The 25542-nt window shown below is 41.4% G+C and overlaps 2 protein-coding genes across 2 annotated transcripts in view; one reads left to right on the top strand and one right to left on the bottom strand.

The window, feature by feature from the left end:
- LOC131482840 (zinc finger protein 850-like) overlaps nucleotides 1-25542 on the top strand; it is a gene marked incomplete at its 5' end in the record, with an annotated part of 447409 nt that overhangs the window by 258219 nt on the left and 163648 nt on the right. The gene's annotated exons all lie outside the window — the stretch shown is intronic.
- Nucleotides 2112-3498, bottom strand: LOC131482909 (zinc finger protein 84-like). The gene is made up of 2 exons (XM_058679141.1): nucleotides 2357-3498; nucleotides 2112-2271 (listed from the first exon to the last, which is right to left on the bottom strand). The coding sequence occupies exons 1-2, from the start codon at nucleotides 3496-3498 to the stop codon at nucleotides 2112-2114; spliced, it is 1302 nt and encodes a 433-aa protein (XP_058535124.1).

The raw sequence follows: 25542 nt of genomic DNA, 5'->3' as shown, positions 1-25542 counted from the left end.
GTCACATAATGCTAAATATTAATTTAAACAAACAAACAAAAAAAACATTAGCCTCAATAAAAATGATATGTAACTTGAAAAAAAAAATTGTCTCTCTTACCCTCAGTGCTCATCATTGTTGGTCTTGATAGGGCGTCAACTCTAAATATTAAGTAGTAGAAGTGCTCCAGGTTGTAGCACATGAGATGCAAGTCAATGGGCTTCACATTTCCCTCAACACCAGTCATGGGAACCACTCTTCAATTTTTTTTCTTTGAAAGACAGAACTAGAGTGAGAAAGACAGAAGCAGGGAGATATCTGCCATCCACTGGTTCATACCCCCAAGGGCTCAATTGCAGTAGCCGAGCTGCTGTTGTGAAACCAGAAGCCAAGAGCAAAACCATGGTGGATTGGCTAGAATCTCGGACAGCTTACCTACTATGTAACAATGCTGGTCCTGGTGCTCACTCTTACAATTGAAAGACTTCAGGCACAAGCTGACATCTACTAGCTCATACAATGGCAAGAAACTTACTGTGTGAATCTGAGCAGTTGTGGTGGTAGCTGACACATTACCTCCACCTGAAAGAGGAACTCCAAGGCTCTGATGTCAGACAATTCTTTTGTCTCTAAGATATGCCTTCTAGAGTCTTGGGTGTTTTTGACCAGCAGGCCCAAGATTCCTGAGGACCATGACAATGGTGTTGCTTGGCTGCAGAACCACCAGAGAGAAACTGGTGAAGGGTGTCCATTTATTGGGAAGATCATACAAGCATATATACAGTGGAGAGGAAAGGCAGAAGGGTGGTATCAACAGTACTCCCACCCTACACTGTTATTAAAACTGGCCAGTAGGCATGCCTATCTCTCTGGACACTCTAATCTAGTCACCAGTTACATTCTGTAAGCAGGGTTGATAGCTTAGTGTTTTAGGCCATGTGCAGGTAGACCAAGATAAGCTAGCACCTGGGCTGAAAGCCATACCTTTGGGCATGATCATTACGTGTGAATGGTAAACAAGATGAGGGCTGCACTTAACTTCTCAGAGTTGCTTATCAGGGAAATTCTAGCACAACTTTGCAGGGGCAGAAATTGAAATACAGCCCACTACTCTGGATGTATGCCGAGTGAACAGGCAAAGATGGAGTCTCTGTTAGCTGAGACCACTGCCAGGGCTTTGCCTCAGAGACACAATGTGCCATGTGCCTATGACATGTTGTATGAGATAAGCTGGCAGAGAGGCAGGAGTGATCTCCCATACTTATTATTCAAGGAGATAGAGGCCAAATAGGATCCACATTTGGCCAGACATAACAAGAAAATTTTGCCTCTGGAAAAGATTCATCCTTCAAATCTGGGTGTTCATCACTAAAACTGCCACATGCATCATTTGATATCTGTGGTTCCAATAAAATTCTGTAATAGGATGAGGAATATTGCGATTCAAAAAAGATAAATGTGTAAATAACAAAGATGGCATTTGAAATAAAAGTTACATACTGAACATTTATTATCAACATTTAATCTGAAAACAGCATTCACATTTACCACCTAACAAAGGGAGATCACATGCAAATTGCATCTTAATTATTTTAGCAATACCCTCTCTTCTGAAATAAAATAATACTCCTCATGTTTATTATTTAACACTTGCTGAGACTTTCAAAGTATGTTTCCACATCCATTCCCCTATTACAATGTTTTATATTTGCACTTTTGCGAACGGTTGCCTTTTCATTCAGTTTGTAAGCTTCAACAGACCATAACAGGTTTATGGTGGCTAGTCTTTCGGTTGACATGTTTTGTAGTTCTGAGGTCTGTGACTCTGCTAGCGATTGACTCAGAAAAATGATTTTTCAGTCAATGCTGTGTGTTTGCTCATTTCTGTGAATATGCTACTTATTGAAGCATGTAGGCTTTCTACTGTGTTGAAAAGGTTTGCGAATGAATTTTAAAACACATGTAAAACATTCATGCTTTCCCAAGTGAATTCAGATGTTTAATAAAACTTGACTGCTTGCAACCAGATTTTCCACTCATTATATTCAAGTGGTTCTTATCCTGTATGGACACTCTGATGTCAAATGAAACCTGTCTCGTAAGTAAAGGCTTGAAGATACACACTGCATTCTTAAGGTTTCTCCCCTGTGTGGACCCTCTGATGTCTGATTAGGTGTGACTTCTGAGAACAAGCTTTTCCACACTCTCTACATTCATAAGGTTTTTCCCCTGTGTGGACGCTCTGATGCCTAATGAGTTGTGCCATATTAGAAAAGCCCTTTCCACATTCACTTCATCCATAAGGTTTTTTTCTGCCCAGTGTGAATTCTCTGATGTCTAATAAGGTGTGGCTTACAAGGAAAGCCTTTCCCACACTCATTACATTCATAAGGTTTTTCCCCAGTGTGGACCCTCTGATGTATGATCATGCTTGACTTATCAGAGAAGCCTTTTCCACACTCACTACATTCATAAGGTTTTTCCCCAGTGTGGATTCTCTGATGAGTAATGAGGTGTGACTTACGAATAAAAGCTTTTCCACACTCACTACATTCATAAGGTTTCTCCCCTGTGTGGATTCTCTGATGAGTAATGAGGTGTGAGTTACAAATAAAAGCTTTTCCACACTCACTACATTCATAAGGTTTTTCCCCTGTGTGGATTCTCTGGTGTCTAAGGAGGTGTGACTTATCAGAAAAGCCTTTTCCACACTCACTACATTCATAAGGTTTTTCCCCAGTGTGGATTCTCTGATGTATAGTCATGCTTGACTTATCAGAGAAGCCTTTTCCACACTCACTACATTCATAAGGTTTTTCCCCTGTGTGGATTCTCTGATGAGTAATGAGGTGTGACTTACGAATAAAAGCTTTTCTACACTCACTACATTCATAAGGTTTTTCCCCAGTGTGGATTCTCTGATGAGTAATGAGGTGTGACTTACAAATAAAAGCTTTTCCACACTCACTACATTCATAAGGTTTCTCCCCAGTGTGGATTCTCTGATGAGTAATGAGGTGTGAGTTACAAATAAAAGCTTTTCCACACACACTACATTCATAAGGTTTCTCCCCAGTGTGGATTCTCTGATGTATGATCATGCTTGACTTATCAGAGAAGCCTTTTCCACACTCACTACATTCATAAGGTTTTTCCCCTGTGTGGATTCTCTGATGTCTAAGGAGCTGTGACTTATCAGAAAAGCCTTTTCCACATTCTCTACATTCATAAGGTTTCTCCCCAGTGTGGATTTTCTGATGTACAATGAGGTGTTGCTTAGAGCAAAACCATTTCCCACACTCAATACATGCATAAGGTTTCTCTCCAGTGTGCAATCTATGATGTGCATTCATGTTTGACTTATGAGAAAAAGCTTTTCCACACTCCCTGCATTCATAAAGTTTCTCCCCTGTGTGGACCCTCCTATGTATGATCAGGCTTGACTTGTGAAGAAACTCTTTTCCACACTCATTACATTCATAAGATTTTTTTCTTGTGTGGAGTCTCTGTGGTCTCATGAGAGATAATTGCTGGTGAAAGGCTTTTCTGTGCTCATTGCATTCATAAGGTTTCTCTGCTCTTTGAAAGATCTGATCTCTAATGAGTTCTGACTTCTGGTACATGTTTTCTTTACATTCATTGGACACACACAAATTGTCTCCTGTGTCAGTTCTCTGTTTGGTGGTAAGGCAAGATTTATAGTAGCCAACATGAATTGCTTGTCCCACACTGACAGGTTGCTGATTACATCGGTCTTTGGGATAAACTTGCTCACACATAAGGACTATCTTCTTCCCGCTGAAAGTTTTCTCATTTTCATTGTGTTCAAAGGACTGCTGACAAATGTCAATGTTGTCAAACTGACTGAGAATTTCCTTACTCTCGAGGTTGTTCTCAGGGACATTAGAGGCATGCTTATTTTCAAATGGTATTTCGTTAGGCTTCCTGTGGGAAAAGCAAATTTAAAAGAAACTATGACATCATTTTGTCTCCATTCAAAATGCTCCAGATCTTTGAGCTCCTCGTTGGGAGTTGCTTTCCCCCTTACCTCTTCCAAGTTTAACTGGTCAATTAACTGTAAAAATTTGGTTTACAACTGCTTTTCATTATCTTTTTCTATACTATGTTAAAGGAAAGAATCACCTAGCCTTCCTGGTAACATTTGGTTCAGTGCACAATATGGGAATTAAAAAAGAATTTTGGCTCTAATACAAAAGCCATGAGGCTGGACAGAGCAAAGAAAAGACTCCACAATTTTGTACTAAACCTCTGGAAATGACCCTTGGCACCTCATGCCTCTGCACAAAGAGGAACACAAACACACTCTCATATAATCGCCAGTCACTGCCTAGCTCCAGCTAAACATCCAGATGGATTGTACTTGGATAGGCTTCAGCACACAGCAACATGAAGTAGAATTGGGGGAAGACTAGACTAAGCCAGGCTGCAATATATGCTGGTGGAAAATGAGTTGAGGCAAGCCATGGCAGTCAGGGTGATGTTGGTGCTGGACACATGATCCCTGGGCGCAGGAGATCCAGTGGAGCCCTGGCAGCCTTGTCTGGTCCCTTGGGGACAGCTGTGTGATGAGCTCAGTTTATGAGCCCCAGTGACTGTATGTGTGGTGGTTTATGTTGCTTGGCCTGGGTCCTTGGCTGGCCAGTGCAATGGGTCCTGGGACTGCGAGTCCTGGGAGTAGAGGGTGTGGCAGGCCTCAGGTCACCTGGCTTGGATACTTTAGATGCCTGCATGGTGGTGCTAGCTCAGTGAGTGCTGAGGTTGGGGCTCCACTGGGGCAGGATTGACTGGCTCGAGGTCTTGAGGCACTTGCAAGAACTGGTACTCCTCAGTTGAAAAGGAGTATTGGACAACTGGCCTGGCTCCACCTGGAGATGGAAGCCCACTGAAGCCTGGAAAGCACATCTGGACTATCCAAGAGAAAGCAGGAGAGAAGAGATTGAATAACTACCCCAGCCATATGATGACAGCAAATATCTGGGAGAAAAGAGACTCCAAGGTCAACCATGCCAGCCAATGAACATTGAAAGGGTTCTCTCTTGCTTGAATCAGTGAGATGAACATCATTTCAGAACTATCAGAACCACCTGGACAGAAACCGTGGAGTGTGTGCCACATTGACACCCTGGTTTGGTATCAGGGGTCCAGTACCCATCCTGAAGTACTAGGATAGTTGGGAGACCTGGTATACCTTCTCTGAATACCATTTAACCCTGACCTAAAACAGGAAGGAAAAATAGAAAATTTGGAAATGATCACACTAATTTCTCCTTAATGATCTAATACACGCACACACATTGAGTGCAATTAAATCACACACACACACACACACTATACAGAAACCCAACTCATGAAGAAAAAATTATTAGGTCACACTCCCCCAGTCCCACCCACCTCTTGATGTTGGAGGTGGGTGGAGCCTAGGCCTGCCATGTTCCCAAGGCATCTGCTCCCACTGTACTCACCAGGAAGAGCAAATCCTCTTCAGCCCAGGCAGGCCAAGGCCCAGCTCATCAAATGGCCATAGTGGCTGAACCTAGGGTCCCAAGCATGGACTCCAATGTGGCTCAGGTCCTCCCAGGAACAGAAAGTGTACATGACAATATAGAAAATACATAGGTTTCTACTAAATACCAGTTGCTCACATTCAGGAGGTGGATACAGAAACTGGATCTCAAAGTCATTTTTTTTAATTCATCCTTTTAGAGACAGAGAAGTTTTATTTACAAAGTGGTCATGTGAGTAGGGGAAGAGGAGGCAAGGGGAAATCACTCCTAGACAGAAAACTAGGTGTTGGTGTGCTTCTTGAAATTGAGACATCCAGTTACTAACTTCAATGTTGTCCCAACCCTTGTTTACTGAAGCAGGATGCATAACTGGAAAAAAGAACCCACTCCTCTGTTTTCTCCCAATTCCTGTAAATCCCATCCTTCCACCCTCTTCCACAATCCTACTTTTCTATACTAAGTTAAAGAAAAGAATTACTGAGCTTTCCTGGTAACATTTGGTTCGGTGCACATTATGGGACTTGAAAAAGACTTCTGGATCTTATACAAGAGCTGTGTGTCTCGAATTAGCAAAGAGAAGACTCCACAAGGTTTGTACTAAACTTGTGGGAATGACCCTTGGCATCCCATGCCTCTGCACAAACATGAACACACCCACCCACACACGTAATCCCCAGTCACTGCCTAGCTCCAGCTAAACCTCCAAACTGATTGTACTTTTAGGAGGAAGGGAGTAGAGATAGGAATTATAAAAGTTTAGGACTTTAAAGCCTCTAATCAACAACTGTCTTTTTCACTTTTGCTATCATGTCAATTTTCATTTTAGAAGCAAGTCTCTGGGTCATTATATTTTGAAAACTGTTGGATTGACATCCCCCAAAAGGCCAATTTTCTCCATGACTTGATACTCTCTAAGTGGATCCTGAATCCCAACTACCTGACATGAGACCAAAGTTCTGGCCTCCTTTTTCATTCTTCATGTCGGCTCTTCCTCATTGAAGAAGGGATGAGAGTCCAGGCACCAAAAATATTCACTTTGGTTTGAGTTTTTATGCACCATCTCAGGGAGGTGTTCACATGATTCAACCCAAGGGCAAAGAGAAACTTATTCACAATGGGCAATAATGTCTACCACCTTACCCAGAAAAAAGGTTGGGACTTGTTTCTTCCATCTCCCAATTTTTGGCTAGGCAGCCAGTTCAGGGTCAGCAGCTTGACTCCATCTAGGCTTTCCCTTCTGCCCACCTGTGACACTCACCTAACATCACTGGAACTGAGAGGCGGTGGTATTGCATTTTTTTTTTTTGTAACCACTCGCTTCACAAGTCCCTGTAAAGGCCCATGATAGGGAGAGGCTTTCTCTCTTGGTCACATGTTTCTGAAGAATTTAGATGTTTTCTGCTTTTGTGATTCTGCCTTAATTGCTTGGCTAGGAGCTGTGTGAACTCCTGGGCTAACAGTCTATGTGACAGCCACCCGGCAGGACACCTGGCAGGTCATGTAGGTAGACCACTCCTCAGGAAGACGGACCCTAGTGTTTGATAAGAGTCCTTGCCCTATAGCCCATCAATTTGTAGCTTTTGAAAGTTGCTTGCTTCAAACCTGCCATTACAGGCCTGTCAACTTGCTTATTTTGAAAGTTAACAGCTAAAACTGACCAATCATAACTGTATAATTATATGGAATTGTCCTGGCATGGGTTGGGGGCAGACCAGGCTGAATCAGTTCATGTCATCCACTGACAAATCCAAGCACCAGAAGAGAGTGTGGGTTGAGCCAGAATTGGTTGCAAAAAAACCAGTACACATTACGTAATGCCAAGGTGAGATAACGTATGCCAGATGCTAATTTTGTCAAGCAGAACCACAGAACCACCTGGAGAGTGCATAATCCAGGAGTGGGAGTGGGCTGAGAGGGAAATAGTGGGATCCTCCCTCCTGGGTTACCACTAACACAGCAAGGCACAAAAACAAGGGTAGAAGCAGGGGTGGCTAGACGGAAATGAACCCAACAACAAACATGAGGGCTGGATAATGGAGCTGGTTAGATTGAACTAGACTTAAATACACACTGACATGTATGAGAGCCAAATGGGGTACAGTACAGATTGGACTAGTCTGCTACACATGCTGGAAAACCAGGGTAGGGGACGGGCCTTGTGGTGGTTACTGTGGGTTGCTCTGACTAGGCTGCAGCTCCCACTGGTTTATGTAAGGGCTGAGTATGAAGTGGGCAGGATTCAGGCTAGACTGCAGCACCCATTGGTTCCAGTAGAAGACAGGGTTGGAAACAGAACCAACCCAGCAATTGCAACCTCAAGCGATGGACTGTTCCAGGCCCTGTACTTGCTAGTACACATAAGAATCTGGTCTGGAAACACCTCATACAAAGTTTCTTTGCGGATCCCCCCAATTGAACTGCCAGACTCAGAACCCTAACCATGAAAAGACAAGAGGACAGAACAAGTCAATCAACCACCTCAGTTATGTGTTAGCAGTGAAAAACTGGGCAAACGAAGACTCTATGAAAGACTATGTCAATCAGTGGATTCTTCAACGATCTCATTGTGCTTGCAGTGGTGAGACTGGCAGCAATTCATACCTATTGAACTACCAAAACCACTTAAGCAAGACCCTCGCAGCATGCCCCGCATCAACGACTGGGGATGGGAGGGAGACTGGTGGGCTTCTCCCATAAAATCTCCTTTTACCTCAGATATATGAAGGAAACAATATGGAAATAATAGTCTTACCCATTTTCCTGTAACCCTTGAAATTCTTTACCCTAATTAACTATGTAACGGTTGTCAAAAATACAATAAAAATGGAAAAAGGAAAAAAAAATGTTTTTATTTACTGGAAATCTAGATATACAGAGAGGATATGAGACACATAGGAAGATCTGCCATGTGCTGATTCACTTCCCAAAAATTCGTAACTTTCAGAGCTGAGCAGCTTTAAAGCCAAAAACCAGGAGCTTTATCTGGGTCTGCCATGCAGGTGTATAGTCACAAGCCTGTGGGGTGTCCTCAACATTTTCCCAGGCCAAAGGCTGCTGTGGTCCATGCGGTTCATGTGAAAGACACGAAGTTGTGAAGAGAACTTTTCCATTGAAGGCAAGGCCACAAGGAATTTCCTGTGCCTACAACCACCTGAAAAGCAGTTCTACCTCCCTTTGCATAAATAATTGACAACCCCACAGAGATTTCTGTAATCTATTTAGGCACTATCTGCCACTGTGGAGTTGCCTTTTACAATCAGTGTGAGCTTGGAAGATGATGTTGGTGATAATGTCTTAGCAAAAGGGCCTTTTACTATTTCTGCTCTCTCGGCTGTCACACTCATCATATGAAAATCAAGGGTTTTATGTCCCTACATGTAGCAGGAACCTATGCTTAGGGTTGTCCTCCCACATTGACCATATCCTAATCAAGGATGTTAAGTCCCTAAATGTAGTGGAAATCTATTCTTTCCCTCTTTCACTAATCTTTATGTCTCTCCTTTTGTGATACACTTCCTTAACTATTTCAAGACTAAGTTGTAGACTCAGGGTTGTAATAGGAATGTGTTACTGATTGACATGTACCATCTATTGAGAACTTCTTGACAACAGGATTACGGCGGCTGATATTCTGCCTCAAGGGGAAACAATTGGCAGAACTATCCTTAGCAATGCCTGCTTGACCAGGTGTGAAAAGTGGGTGCCAGAGTTTGTGAAGGCTTCTGATTAAAAAAAGAGGACAGTTTTTAAAACTGTATTATGATCCTGAAACTGTAGTGGTCCATTTATTTTTCGATGCCTACTCCAGGCACCCTTCTCAAGTTCTGAACTTTACTTGAGCTGGACTCTGGCAATAGGCAGAGAGCTGGCTGTGAAGCGGGGCTGCCAAGGCACAAACAAGTGTCCATATATGATCCCAGTGCATGCAAGGTGAGGGACAGCCACTAGGCTACCATGCCATACCCACGGGTTTGATCTTTACAAATGGCTTATGTGGGCCTTTGCATGACTCCCTCTACATTTCATACATGAGCTGAGAAAAGCCAGTTTCTTCAACTTTGTCACTCATGTAACTGCCTAGTTCTGAGACCTGAACAGCCATAGAATGGCCGGTGCAGATTTGAAGCTGTGTAGTAACAGCTATTGCCTTGCTGGTTGAGAGACAACCAATACAATGGGAAGTGTCTTACTCACAGATTCCTGTCCAGACAAGGAATGCTCAGGGGACACTTAAAAATCAAAGACCATTCTGAAAAATTTTGCTGTCTGCATTCAAGAGGCACACCATCTCCTGGCTCTCTCCCAAGAAATGCTATTTGATTCCCTCTGGTTTCGACATTCACCTGGTCACTTTGCAAATAAAACTACTGTCTCCAAATGAAAAAAAAAAGTAGAAAGAAAGAATGAAATCCTATTTCTCAAGTCTAATTTTTATACAATATCCTTTTCATATTGTGCTGCAATTATGGCCAGAGCTAAGGCTAAGCATTTTTGTGGCAATACAGCTCTCTTTTCAGTTATTATATAAGTTTTATAATTAAAACTTGCCTGAAGATTATTTCTTGACCTTTCTGATTAGCTCCAAACAGCTCATTCTGTCCATGGGGATCTGAAATGAGAAGCCGAGTAAACATATGCATGAATCCCATCTAAATGTTTCTTTTCAAATGTTCCAGTGAAGCTATTGAGATTTGTTGCCAATCTAGATAGAGCATATTTTAATATTAGTGAAATGTGGACATTTATGAGCATTTTTAAATAGGCATTACATCTCATCTATTAATGTCTTAACATAATACCTATATTTTTAAAATGAAAATTTTAATTATATGAGATTGCATATTTAACTTAAAGCAGGAAATGACAGAAAATATGGTATAAAATTTCAGAATAAGGCTTGGGGTATCTTACATCCCATCTCATCACTAGTTTGCCTTTTCCTGGCCACTCTGCTTCAAAAGCAACTTCAGGAAAATGTATCTTGGGAAGTGGCAGATGTGATTCAAGTGTTTGGGATCATGAAAAGACCCATATGTACTTCTAGATTTATGGTGATAGGCTGGCAAATTGCTAGAATAAACCTATACATGGAGACTATAGAATGACTGTCTCACCAGCTGTCCTTCTGAAAGAAACTCAGAGTAAAAATCAAATATAATTCCAGTCAACAATTACTGAGCTATGTATCAATTCCTCTGTCCAATATGTGCTGACCTACCTGCAAGTCTCTGCTTGGCAGATTTCTCCACTGTCCATGGTGCTGATCCTTGCTCCAACTTGAAGACCATATCAGGCTTTGTCATGGAGTACCCTGTGAATGGAGAATGATGCAGATTTTCCAAAATCACCATTAGTCCTACCAACTACACTTTATAAACTGTTCTTTCAGTAGCAAACTATAAGAAGTATTCTGCTTAGGCAGGACAGAATTTCACTCACCCAAGGACAGCAGATTGTTATAGGTCTCAAGCATCACCTCCCTATATAGGGTCCTCTGAGTATTGTCCATTGTCTGCCATTCTTCCTGGGTAAAGTCCACAGCCACATCTTCAAATGACACCAACACCTGTAATGGCACATGTCTCCTCAGTTCTGGATTGTTAAAGAGAAACACTAACAGTACATTCTCTGTATATTTAATTTGCAACTTTTGTGAATGTAGTTTAATTTACAATTCATACAGCATCACAGAGTAAAAGTTAAATGAAAATATCTTCTGCTGTGTTACTTTTGCAAATCTAATATTACAACAAATATTCCTTATTCTCATAAAGGTTGTTTTCTCTAAAGATTCTCACTATAATGAACCGTTGAAGGCATTGCTAGAATAGCTCTTCAAGTGGAAGATATCACTCTGTCTGTTATTACCAATCTGCTTTTCAACTAAATTAAGATAAATAATCATATTGACACTGAACCAAAATTTTAACTCAGGACCTATAATACTAAGCTGAGTTTAACTCTGCTGGGGGTGTTCAATTTGCATCTTCTATGAATGCAGCTTAATTTACTATGTATGTGGCAAATAAGGTAAAAACCAAATAAAATCTTTTGTCCTGTATTACGTTTGCAATTCTGAAGCTACAATTCCATTATTATCCTGTGTCAGATCTCTTTCTACAGTGAGCATAAAATGAGTTCACTGTGCAATCTTTAGATACACATGAGCTAAATAACATGCTAGATTAGATAACTAAGACATACGCTTAGGGTCAGACCGTGTGGTCTACCGGCTAAAGTCCTCACCTAGAACGCACCGGGATCCTATATGGGCGCCGGTTCTAGTCCCGTCAGCTCCACTTCCCACCCAGCTCCCTGCTTGTGGCCTGGGAACCAGTCGAGGATGGCCCAAAGTTTTGGGACCCTGCACCTGCATGGGAGACCCGGAGGATGTTCCTGGTTCCTGGCTTCAGATCGGCGGAGCACCAGCTGTTGCAGCTCACTCTGGGAGTGAATCATTGAATGGAAGATCTTCCTCTCTGTCTCTCCTCCTGTCTGTATATCTGACTTTGTAATAAAATAAATCTTTAAAAAAAAGATATATGCTTAGAATTGTACAAGATAATGAGAAGTTTTTTAAGTAGCTTGCTAATGATTTCCTCAAACATACGGAGGTACTTAAAAATATTATAAAGCAATAATTCACTTCAATTTTCTCATTTCAAAGTGAAATAATGAAATACTGAAAATATTTTTAAACTGTACTTGCATGATTAAATATTTCCTACAGCTTATATTGGAATTAAATATAAATAATAGATGATCATATGTATCAATAATACATATATATGTACATACACAAAAGTAAAAAAATTATGGAATACATATGCATGTAATTCCAGTGTATAAATATATAAAATATATATTTTTTCACTTGTGTGTATGCACATATTTAAAGTCTGTTTTTATTGATTTTCTGTGGAATAACATAATTAAACTGCAGTTTTAATTTCTACATATAAACTACAGTTTAGGAGGGAAACAAATGATAGTCTCTTAAACAACTATCTTCTTCTGATCATTAGTTGGTATCAGCCAGTCATAGTCTGCCAGCTGAACAGAAAATATACATATAACACAAAGGCCACGCTGTAACAAACTGAGTCCTTTTTTTTTATGTTTTGAAAGCTCTTTAGTATTAAGGAGTTAGCTGGGTTGTTCCTGTATTCCAGTTATTTATTTACTGCTTTAAACATTAAACACAGCTAGTGTAACTGATATATATCATTTTAACAGCATGATACTTCATTTCAATCATCCCTTTTCCCTGTTTTTTTTTATATGTGGTCACAGTTTTCTTAATTTTTTCTCAACTCATCAACTTTTTATTCAGAGGAAATTCAAGTTATTTTTTTAATTATGTTGCATTATGTGACGTAGTTTCATAGGCTCTGGGATTCACCCAGCACCTCCCTGTAAAAACCTCTACCTTGGTTAGGGTTTTTAACATAAAGTGGTGTTGGATTTTGTCGAAGGCTTTTTCTGCATCTATTGATATTATTAAATGATTTTTATTCTTCAGTTTTTGGATGTGGTGTATCACATTTATGGATTTTTGTATGTTGAACCATCCCTGCACACCAGGGATGAATCCTACTTGGTCTGGATGAATGATCTGTCTGATGCTTATTTGAATTCTATTGGCTAGGATTTTGTTGAGAATCTTAGCATCAATATTCATCAGAGACATAGGTCTGTAGTTTTCCTTCTCTGTTAATTCCTTACCTGGTTTTGGGATTAAGTCATTTGGCTTCATAGAATGAGTTTGGAAGGGTGGCTTCCTTTTCTATTATTTTGAAGAGCTTGTAGAAGATTGGGGTTAGCTCTATTTGGAATGTTTTGTAGAAATCTGTGGTGAAGCCATTTGAGCCTGGGCTTTTCTTTGTTGGGAGATATTTAATCACTGACTCTATCTCTGCTTGGGTTATGGGTTTTTTTTTTTTAAAGATTTATTCATTTGATTACAGCTAGATATACACAGAGAGGAGGAGACAGAGAGGAAGATCTTCCGTCCGATGATTCAATCCCCAAGTGAGCCGCAACAGGCTGGTGTGCCCCGATACTAAGCCAGGAACCTGGAACATCTTCCGGGTCTCCACGCGGGTGCAGTATTGGGGCATCCCCAATTGCCTACCCAGGCCACAAGCAGGGAGCTGGATGGGAAGTGGAGCTGCCGGGATCAGAACTGGCGCCCATATGGGATCACGGGGCTTTCAAGGCAAGTACTTTAGCCGGTAGGCCACGCCGCCGGGCCCGGGGTTATGGGTTTGTTCAGTTCTTCTGTTGCCTCTGAGGTAAGCCATTGTAAGTGGTGGAAGTCTAGGAACCTTTCCATTTCCTGGTGGTTTTCTGATTTGTTAGAGTACAGTTCCTTGTAGTAATTTCTAATTATTTTCTTAGTGGTTGCAGTGTCTGTTGTTATGTTGCCTTTTTCACCTTTGATGCTCCTAATTCTTGCTTTCTCTTATCTTTTCTTTGTCAGTCAGGCCAGTGGGGTGTTTATTTTATTTATCTTCCCAAGAAACCAGCTTTTTGATTCATTGATTTTTTAACATAGTTTTTTATTTCTATTTGGTTTATTTCCTACCTTGTTTTGATAATTTCTTGTTTCCTATTGTTTGTGGGGTCATTTTGCTGCTGATTTTCCATTTCCTAGAAGTGTGTGCTTAATTCCAGTAATTGGTGCCTTTCTTCGGCCTTGACATGAGCACCAATTGCAATGAGCTTACCACATAACACTGCTTTAGTGGTGTCCCACCAGTTTTGGAATGTTGTATCTGAGTTTTCATTTGTTTCCATAATTTTTTATCTCATCTTTAATTTCTTCTCTAACTCGTTCTTTGTTTAATAGCATATTACTCAACCTTAAAGAGTTTATATATTTCCTGGGACATTTTGAATTATTGATTTCCAATTTCATTCTGTGGTGGTCTGAGAAGGTGCATGGTATGATTCCAGTTTTTTTTAAGTTAGTTTTCCTTGCTTTGTTTCCTATCATGTGGTCTATCCTGGAGAAAGGGCCATACACTGCTGAGAAAAAGTGTAGATGTAGGTTCTATAAATGTCTACTAAGTCCAATTGTTCCATTGTTTGTGTGAGCTCTGTAGTTTCTCTGTTGAGCCTTTGTCTTGTTGATCTGTCTATTGGTGTTAATGGGTGTTAACATATCGCATGATTATTGTATGTTCATCTGTATCTTCCTATAAGTCTATAAGTAATTGCTTCCCGTAGCTGAGTGCATCTCAATTTGGGGCATACATATTAAGGATGGTAATCACTTACTGATGGGTCATTCCGTTCAACAATAGCAAATGCACTTCTGTGTCCTTTTTGATGTTTGTCACATTGAAGTCTGCATTATCTGAAATCAGGACCAATACACCAGCCTTTTTTTCTCATCCACTGGCGTGAAATATCTTTTTCGATCCCTTCAGTTTCAGTTCCTATATTTTCTGGTTAGATGTGTCTCTTGTAGGCAAGAGAGATTTGGGTTCTGTTTGTTGATCCAATCCGTTCATCTATGTCCTTTGACTGATGAATTTAGGCCATTTATGTTAAGAGTTGATACTGAGAGACTGCAATTTTGTCCTGCCATGTGCGTATGTTTTTGTGGGTGTTGGTATCTGATTGTGTTGCCTTGTGTGGACTTCAGTGGTTAGGTCTTCCCGTGTGCCATCCTTGCTTATGGTTTCCTTCTTTTTCTGGGATTAGCACATTTATAAAGAGATTTTGTAGGATTAGTTTTGTGCTGGCATATTCTTCCAGTTTCTCCTTGCTATGGAAGTATCTAATTTCATTCTCAAATACATATGAGATCTTTGCTGGGTACATTATTTTTGGTTCACAGTTGTTCTGTTTCAGGATTTGAAAGATTTTATTCCATTCTCTCTTTGCTTGGAGTGCTTGATCTGAGAAGTCTGCACTGATCCTGATTTGCCTGCCCCTAAATGTAAGCTTGTCCATGCTTCATGCTATTCTCAGAATTCTTTCTTTGTATTCATTGGAGAGGAGCTTGAGTACCACATGTCTGGGTGAGGGACTCTTTGTGTCAAATCTGTTGGGGGTTCTCTGACCTTCCTGGAATTGGGCTGGGTTCATGTTCCAAGCATTTTGGGAGTTTTCCTGTATAATTTCGTCGAGCACCGCTACATACCTATCTCTCTTTCCACTCCTTCTGGAAGGCCTATAATTCTGATATTTGACTTCTTGATGCCATGCATTTCCTGTATGGCCTTATTGGCCTTGTTCAAATGTTTCTCAAGCTGATTGATGTTTTGCCTATTTTCATTCTAGGAATCTTCCAATTCAGAGATTCTGTCTTTTGTTGCATTAATTCTGTTGGATAGGCTCTCAACTCTGTGCTGCAGTTCAAGGATCTCATTTGTTGACTAATTTTGTTTCTGTGTTCATGTGACTTTTGAATTCTTAAGCTCTTCCCATCATTTTTCATTGTCTCTGAAGAGTTTTATAATTATTTTTCTGAATTCCTTGTCTGATGGGTCGTCAATTACTTCAGCTGTCATCTCTGTGATTGACCAGGCCATTTGGTGACTTTTTGGGGTGGCAATGGCTTTTTCCTCTGACTCATTTCTTTTCCTGTGACCTCTTGGCATTTTATGTGATCTGATATTGCTGCCTTCTAATCCTTGAGCTTTGCTGCCACCTAGTGCAGACCTAGATGTTTTTCTCCTTCTGTGGTGCCTTGGTTCCCCTCCCCTACTTCTTCAGTCTGCAGTATTGTGGGCTCTTTAAAACATGGTGATATTTATGGTAGCTATTGGATCTCTCTTCTGTAGGGTTCTCGTGGCCCTGGAATTGGCACCACCCAGTGCTGGGGAGTTCTAGCTCCCAGGTTTGCCCAGGTTCTTTGTTTCTGTACCTAGTCACCCTCTCCAGCCAGTCTGCCCTGATCCAAGACTGCCATGAATTGCTTCGTTCAGGCACCCTTCACCATGTTTTGTTCCCTAGATCCGCCTGCCCCTTCACCTCCTGGTAAGGGCGGATAATACCCTGTGTTAGCGGCTCCCTGAAGTTCGCTCACCAGACTTCGCTCAAATCTCTGCAGCCTGGGGCACCTTCCTTGTCCTTTTCAGGTTGCTGATCTTAGTCATTCGCATCTATTTTACCGCTGTGTGCCACCTTTCTCAGTCCTGGCGGCACTGGGGGATTTACCACAGTGTTCTCCGTGGTTCTTTTCTTTCAGGCTCACTTCAGTCCCTAACTTTTAGGTCCCTGGGTCACATCAGTCTAACTCCGTTGGCCAACTGGACTCCCCTCCCTCATTATTTTCTTAAACAATTGAAATAACATGTTTTAAATTCACATTGTACTCAAGATCTTAATTTTTCATTAAGTGACTAAAACAATAGTAAGATGACCAATTTAATAGGTAAGTAGTATAAATATAATGAAATAAAAAAATGTTTCAATCATACAATTTACAGGCACAGATCATTAAAACTAGGGTAGAATATCATCATTCACTATTTAACAAAGATATAAATCCAAAGTGACAAATCATATTTGCAGCAATACTGATATATACCACTAGTCCCACTTTTTGTTGTTGCTTGTGATTTTTTTTTTTGCTACTCTACATAACAATTTCATGTTTGTATAGCTGTGCTTAGAATATTTCACTCAACATCTTGGCCTCTAGTTACACTCATTTTCGTATAATACACAGATTTTTGTTTCCACAACTGAGTAACAGCCCGTTGTACACAGATACTACTTTTTCCTTACAAAATTTTCTAATCATGGACACCTCAACTCATTCCACATCTTGTGTATTATGAATAGTACTGTTATTAAAAAGATAGTATCTCTTTTACACAATGTGTTCATAACTCAGAAAATACAACTAGTAGTGAGATTACTCCGATTTACAGTAATCTCATTAAAATTTTTTTCTTTTTATTTATTTATTTTAAATTTATTCATTTATTACATTGTATTATGTGACACAGTTTCCTAGGTACTGGGATTCTCCCCACCCCTCCCCAAACCCTCCTCCCATGGTAGATTCCTCCACCTTGTTGCATTACCACAGTTCAAGTTCAGTAATCTCATTTAAATTAAATCCTTTAAATTTTATGTAGGCTTTTTAAAATTTTAATCTTCTTTTAAAAGATTTTTTTGTCTTTATTGCAAAATCAAATACAGAGACAAAGAGCTACAGAGAGCAAGTTATTCCATCCGATGATTTACTGCCTAAGTGGTCTCAATGACTGGTGCTGTGCCAATACGAAGACAGGAGCCAGGAGCTCTTAAGGTTCACCCATGCAAGTGTAAAGTCCAAGGCTATGCGCCATTCTTGACTATTTTCCCAGGCCACAGGCAGATAGCTTGATGGGAAGCAGGGCTACAGGAATTAGAACCAGTGTCTATATGGGATCCTAGCACATTCAAGTCAAGGAGTTTAGCTGCTAGGCTACCATGCTGAACCAGCAATCATATTTCTACACATTTAAGAAATTTTATACTATTTTTCACGTGCTGACTTAATCTATAACTCCATCAGCATTGTATAAATATTCTCATTTTATACTCCTTACCAGTATTTGTTACCCTTTCTTTGAAAAAAAAAAAAAAAAAACATTCTGACAGGGTTGTGATGTTGATTTACATTTCCCAAAGGCTACATTTTGAGAACTATCTACTGAAGTCCTTTGATCGTTTCTACACCCAAGAGAGAATGTTTATGTTGTTAAGGTCACATGGAGCTTGAAACATAAAAGTTGCGAATTTGAACAACAAATGGAACTTCCTGTGTCTTGATATTTGACAAATTTTTGAGTGATATAGAGGGCCAGCGTGGTGGCTTAGCAGCTAAAGTCCGTGCCTTGATGGCACCAGGATCCCATAAGGCGACCAGTTCTAATCAACACAGCTCCACTTCCCTTCCAGCTCCCTGCTTCTGCCCTGAGAAAGCAGTCGAGGATGGCCCAAAGCTTGGGAAACCTGCACCCACATGGGAGACCTGGAGGAATCTGCTGGTTCCTGGCCCTGGATTGGCATAGTTCCGGCTGTTGCTGTCACTTGGGCAATGACTCATCAGATCAAAGATGTTCCTCACTGTCTCCTCTCCTCTCTGTATATCTGACTTTGCAATAAAAGTAAAAACAAAAAATATATTTAAAAACAAAGATAAGAGAATCCCTAATAATCCAAAAAACTTATAATACAAGTACAATCTCTCTAGCAAAAACAAAAGCCAAAAACCCTAATATTTCTTTTTTTTTTTTTTAAAGATTTTATTGTTATTGGAAAGCCAGATATACAGAGAGGAGGAGAGACAGAGAGGAAGATCTTCCATCCGATGTTTCACTCCCCAAGTGAGCCGCAATGGGCCGGTACGCGCCGATCCGATGCCGGGACCAGGAACCTCTTCCGGGTCTCCAACGCGGGTGCAGGGTCCCAATGCATTGGGCCATCCTCGACTGCTCTCCCAGGCCACAAGCAGGGAGCTGGATGGGAAGTGGAGCTGCCGGGATTAGAACCGGCGCCCATATGGGATCCCTGGGCTTTCAAGGCGAGGACTTTAGCCGCTAGACCACGCCGCCGGGCCCCTAATATTTCTTAATGAAACGCGGCTTTTACTTAGATTTGGAATTTTTTGTTTCCCTGTTTTTGAATCATTTATTTATTTGAAAACCAGAGATAGAGAAATTGGAAAGGGGGCCTGAAACAATAGCCTAGTGGTGAAAGCCCTCACAGTGCACGCACCAGGATGCCATAAAGGTGCCAGTGTGTGTTCTGGCTAATCCACATCCTAACCAGCACCCTGCCTGTAGTGTGGGAATGTGGTAAAGGGCAGCCAAAAGCCTTGGGACCCTGAACCTGTGTACTAGGTCAAGAAGAAACTCCAGGCTTCTGATCAGCTCAGTTCCTTCCATTGCAACTCTTTCAGAGAGTACATGGAGAATCTTTGTGGCCCCTTTTTTCTGTATATCTGCCTCTCAAAAATATATACATATATGAATTTTCTATGATTATTGTGAATGATGTTTACATATGTGATCAGGGTGGGAAGGTTCAAGGCTTAGGGAAAAGTTGACATGATCATTGTTTCCAAGTTTTCTATTTCTTCTTCCTATGGAATTGGACCATATTCTGCTTGGTCATTTTCCATCTAGCTCCCTGCTTGTGGCCTCAAAAAGCATTAGACAAGAAGGCCGAAAGCCATGGGATTGTGCACCTGAATGGGAGACCTGGAAGAAGTTCCTGGGTTCAGATTGGCTCAGCTCTGGCAGCTCCGGCCATTGCAGCCACTTTGGGATTATACCAGTGAATGGAAGATCTATCTCTCCTTCTTCGTGTAAATCTGAGTTTCCAATCAATAAAAATGAGAAAACACATTTAGCAAATTGTACCTTAACAATGGCATTATACTTTTATTTGTAGTCATCAAGATTTCACTCCTATTGACACATTATAGCACATTCAGTGTGGGCTGGGTTTAAGAATTGTTACACCAGGGTCCGGCGGCATGGCCTGGTGGCTAAAGTCTTCGCCTTGAACACCCCGGGATCCCATATGGGTGCTGCTTCTAATCCTGGCTGCTCCACTTCCCATCCAGCTCCCTGCTTGTGGGCTGGGAAAGGAGTTGACGACGGCAAAAAGCCTGGGGTTCCTGCACCCATCTGGAGACCTGGAGGAGGTTCCTGGTTCCTGGCTTCAGATTGGCACGGACCAGCTGTTGCGCTCACTTGGGGAGAGAAATCATCGGATGGAAGATCTTCCTCTCTGTCTCTCCTCCTCTATGTATATCCGCCTTTCCAAAAAAATAATAAATCCTTTTTTAAAAAAAATTCTTATGCCAATGGTAAACATAGTTGCGACACTGAAAAAGTTATCAAGCTCAATGCATAGTAGATTTATAGGATGATCTTCCTTTAATTTGTGCATCAGTCACAAATTAAATAAGCATGTATTACAGTTTAACTATGACTGTCAACTCAAATGCTACCTGGTGGGGATGACTAACAGCCTGCCTGCCTATGACCTGAGCCATGGCTTAGAGCCATGTTTGCAGTACTTGACCTGTCACATGATTAGAGGTTCTAAAGGGACAGACATGCCTTCTAGTCAATTACAGTGTCATTGTTGTGTGGGAGGGCTGTCTGGGACTGCCCTTCTGCTTTCTCTCTTCCTGGTGAGTTGTGTTCACTTTACAATAAATGGACATGCTCCCGCAGACTGTTCCCGGTGGTTCTTGCAGCCCAAGAACTCTGACACTGCATCCCCTTGGTGGTTTTGGGCATGTTGACAGGAAAATCCTGAGACTCAAAAGCAATAAAAGCAGATACCAAAATGGACAAAGAACTAAAAATATTTCTACAAAGAAGATAATCAAAAGGCAAATTAATTCACACAAAAAGATTTTCAGCATGATTAATCATTAAGTGAATGAAACTGGCAACCACAATGATATGCCACTTTATATCCCACAATGATATGCCACTTTATATCCATTGCAATGTCCTTCGTTAAAACAACCTAGGCAAGAATAACTCAAGCTGTCTTCAAGCAGCCAGGCCCTGTTCTGTCCTTCTAACAACCAGACGAAAGAGGCCATTGGGGCTAGGGTCCTCTTTGTGCACATGCCAAGGCCAGGATGGTTCAAGCTGCCTTTAAGCAACCAGACCATGCTGTGTCCCTCACCTCAGCCAAAGTTGGCCATTGTGGTCCAGGATCCAGTTTGGCACTTAGCCCAGGCCAGAATGGCTCAAGCTGCCTTCAAGTAGCCAGGCTGGGTAATGCCTTTTCCACCACCAGCCAAGAGGTGACACTGGGTACAAGCTCATGTTTATGCTCTCAGCAAAGGCCAGGATGTCTAAAGCTGCATTCAAGCAGCTAGGCTGGGATGCTTGATTCCAGAGCAGGAATTGCAGATTGCTCAGGAGAAGGGGTAAGGGGGATGTGTGGGAGGCAGGACCACTGAAGGAGTATGTTGCAGCTAAGGAATGACTTCTGAAGGACTTCTACTGACAAAAGCCACTTTACCTGCAGGTAAATGAGGGGGCTAACACCTAGTGGTTTGGAAGCCATAACTGAGGACATTTCTGGGTCAGATGAGTGAGTACACATGCCCACATGGGAGACCTGAACTGGGATGGTTAACATGGACTACCACCACCCACCAATGCACACATAAGGTAGGGCTGGGGGCCTGTCTGGCAGGGAAAGATTACACTACTGCCAACAAGTTTCATAGAAGGGGCAGATAATGATAGGCTGGGCCATGATACCCACAGGCATGACAAGAACTAGCTCTGGGGGGATAGATCCTGTGGGGAATATGAGGGCTCAACTTGTGGAACTGCATTTCTGAAGGCTGGCTCAAGAGCCGAGAGTTGTAAAGAATTGAGCAGCACAGGACCATGGAACCCTTTGACACTCATGAATACTGGGATTGGGAACAGGACACACTGGTCCACGCTGCAGCACAGAGCAGTCTGCTGCTCAAAACAACAAGCAAAGGAACCATGGTGGGGGGCAGACCTAGTAGGCATTATAGGGTATCACTTTGATTGGGATGCAGTTCCCAACTGGTGTACATGAGAGCTGAATGTGGGATGGGCACGGTTGGCCTCCACCACAGCATCCACTGGTTTGCATAAGAGATGGGACTGGAGACAAACTTATCCAGCAACTGCAATCACCTGTGTGTGCATAGGCTGATGTGGGTGATAGACTGTGCTGACCCCATCCTTGCAATACAAACACAAGTCTATGATCACCTCAAATAGTTTCTTCAGGGATACTGACCACTGATCCAATGGACACAGAACTTCAAAAATTTGGACAAATGTGGAATCTGTGCATTAACTTTGGAGTTCATGTATCAGAACTGGGCCTCCTCATTTGTTGAATGAACATGCTCAGATGCACATAGGGGATATGGCAGTCTGTTGGAGCCTGCAGATGAAGGAGGGCAGAAAAGATTGGACAACTACCCCAGGCAAACATTGACACTAAAGATCTGGCTGAATGGAAACTATTTCAAATGTCAACCAATGGACCGTGGGAGGATTTCTTATGGAAACCACTTGAACAGAACCCTCAGAGCATGCTCCACATCAGAGAACCTGGAAATAAGATGGCCATTCTGCATCCACGGTTCTATTGTAGGGATTCTGGGAGCGGCTTTTCTCCTTCTCTCCACAATCCCCCAGACATAAAAAGAAGACAGTTTGGAAACAATGGTTACATCTACCTTCCCCTAACTCTCGATCCTGCCTAGCTTAATCAGTATCCACATGTGCATGCTCCCTTCTCAAATGTGTAAACATCATCAAAATAAAATTTAAAGAAAGAACCATAAGAAATTAAAAACTGCAATTCAATACACACATTCTGCAGCATATTTTTATGGCAACCAAAGCACACTCTTATTTCTAACTATACTTCCTATTGCCAATGAGAAAGAACCAACCATGATCAGAGAAATATAGAAATCAAAAGTTTTCACTTTAAATGGTCAACACCTGAACAATAACAACTAAAATGTCAAATGGCATCCTAAGCACTGATCTCCACATCTCAGAAAAATAAGAAGCCAAGTCTAGGAGTGGAAACAGGAAATTCAAAATACAGATTAATGAAGAAATGAATAAAAACTCTATTCAGCAATACTCAAGATAAAGGAAACATTCATTGTTCTTAAAAGGAAAACAAAATCAATAAACCTTTTACTAGATTAATCAAAAAGTAGGCTCAAGTATATAACATCAAAAAGAAGAGGGACATATTACAATTGGTATCACAGTAGAGGAGTGGATCAGGGCTGTCTGGACAAAGTGGGTTCTGTCACTACTTGTGAGATGAAAGAGCTGCTGCATTTTTTTCTTTTTTATATAAACATTATTTTTATTGGAAAGCATGATATACAAAAAAAAAAAAAAAATGGCAGGCGAGACAGAGAGGATAATCTTCCATCTGCTGATTCACTCCCCAAGTGGCCACAAAGGCTGGAGCTGAGCAGATTTGAAGCCAGGAACCCAGAGCTTCTTCCGGGTCTCCCACACAAGTGCAAGGCCCCATGTGGTTGGGCCATCCTCCACTTCTTTCCCATGCCACAAGCAGGGAGCTGGATGAGAAGTGGGACTGCCAGGATTAGAACCGGCACCAATACAGAATCCCAACATGTGCAAAGCATGGACTTTACCCACTAGGTTATCGTGCCAGGCCCAGCTGCTTTATTTCTGATCCAGCTCCCTTCTAGTGCCCGTGTGAATGCAGAGGATGTCCCAAGTGCTTGATTCCCTGTACTGATCTGGGAGAACTGGGAAGAAGCTTCAATCTGGTCCTGCTTTAACCACCATGGTCACTTGGAAAGGGATAAAACAGAAGGAAGATCTTTCTAACTCTCCCTCTTTCTCTATAGTTCTGCCTTATATATCAATAAAAGAATTTTTAAGGACTTTTTTACTTTTTTATTGCAAAGTCAGATATACAGAGAGAAGAGACAGTGAGGAAGATCTTCCATCTAATGATTCATTCCCAAAGTGATAGCAATGGCTAGAGCTGCATTGATCCGGAGCCAGGAACCAGGAAATTTCTCTAGGTCTCCACACGGGTGCAGGTTTCCCAAGCTTTGGGCCATCCTCGACTGCTTTCTCAGGCCACAAGCAGGGAGCTGCTCCAAATGAGGGGTTGACAAGATCAGAATGAGTGCCCCTATGGGATCTCAGCATATTCAAGGTGAGGACTTTAGCTGCTAGGCCACTGCACCAGGTCTGATAAAATAAGTCTTTACTAGAATAAACAAAACAAAACAAAAAAAGGAAAAAAACAGGATGTGCAATGGATCGCTAGGGACAGTCAACAGCAGTTATAAACAAATAGTGAAAAAAATGCTTAATTTCTGGATACTTAACATTAGCCTAAACTGAATTTGAAAGACATCAAAAAACTTGAGAAAACCAACAGGCAGTTAGCAGTGAATCAGGAATAAATCTCTTCAAATCAACGGTCAACACTAGATGTCTTCACTGCTAGATTCTACCAAATTAACACCAAATTTTCCAGAATTACATTTAAAAACTAAAACGATGAAAATAATTTCAAAACTAGGCTGAGACTAACAATACTTGAATTCCTAAACTAGACTGAATTAGCAGTAGAAAGATCTTCAACTATGACTTACTGCTTAAAATAGGATTAAAAATAAAAGATGGGGCCTGGTGGCATGGCCTAGCGGCTGAAGTCCTCGCCTTGAATGCACCAGGATCCCATATGAGCGCCGGTTCTAATCCCGGCAGCTCTACTTCCCATCCAGCTCCCTGCTTGTGGCCTGGGAAAGCAGTTGAGGACGGCCCAATGCATTGGGACACTGCACCTGCGTGGGAGACCCTGGAAGAGGTTCCTGGACCCGGCATCAGATTGGTGTGCACCGGCCTGTTGCGGCTCACTTGGGGAGTGAAACATCGGATGGAAGATCTTCCTCTCTGTCTCTCCTCCTCTGTGTATATCTGGCTGTAATAAAATGAATAAATCTTAAAAAATAATGATAAAACAAGATGGAATTGCTCAGCAAAAATGTAATCTCCATTGCTATACAATTAGTTTTGTATATATTTACTTAATGTTTCTTCTGAAATGATTGCTCAATGTCCAGAAATCCAGCTTAATATCATTAAAGTCATAGACCAATACACCTGATGAAATAGATGTAAAATTCTTATCATAGGGTCCAGGGCACTGGCCTTGTGGCTTAAAGTCCTAATCTTGCATGAGCTGAGATCCCATGTGGTCACTGTTTCTAACCCCAGCAGCCCACACTTCCCCACTTGGGAGGTAAAACATCAGACCTAAGATTTTCCTCTAAGTCTCTCCTCTGTATATATCTGATTTTGCAATAAATAAAATCTTTAATAAATATATTCCTACAACACATGTAAAAATGAAACATCACAACAATAAGCTCACATGTACTAGCCAAGGTGCACCTAACTAGAGAATGTGGAAAATGGGCCAATTAATGAAAATCAACAAACCAAATATTTCACATAAAATAAGGACTTTGAAATC

Source organism: Ochotona princeps, chromosome 21 (genome assembly GCF_030435755.1).
Source record: "Ochotona princeps isolate mOchPri1 chromosome 21, mOchPri1.hap1, whole genome shotgun sequence".
NCBI lineage: Eukaryota > Metazoa > Chordata > Mammalia > Lagomorpha > Ochotonidae > Ochotona > Ochotona princeps.
This window is presented reverse-complemented; position numbering and strand designations above follow the sequence as displayed.

Bases quoted from the DNA above. Each gene is read 5' to 3' on its own strand.
- LOC131482909 (XM_058679141.1), bottom strand. From the start codon at position 3,498: ATGAGACCACAGAGACTCCACACAAGAAAAAAATCTTATGAATGTAAT. The intron at 2,272-2,356 runs GTGTGGGAAAGG...TTATGGATGAAG, and splicing joins AAACCTTATGAATGTAATGA to TGAATGTGGAAAGGGCTTTT.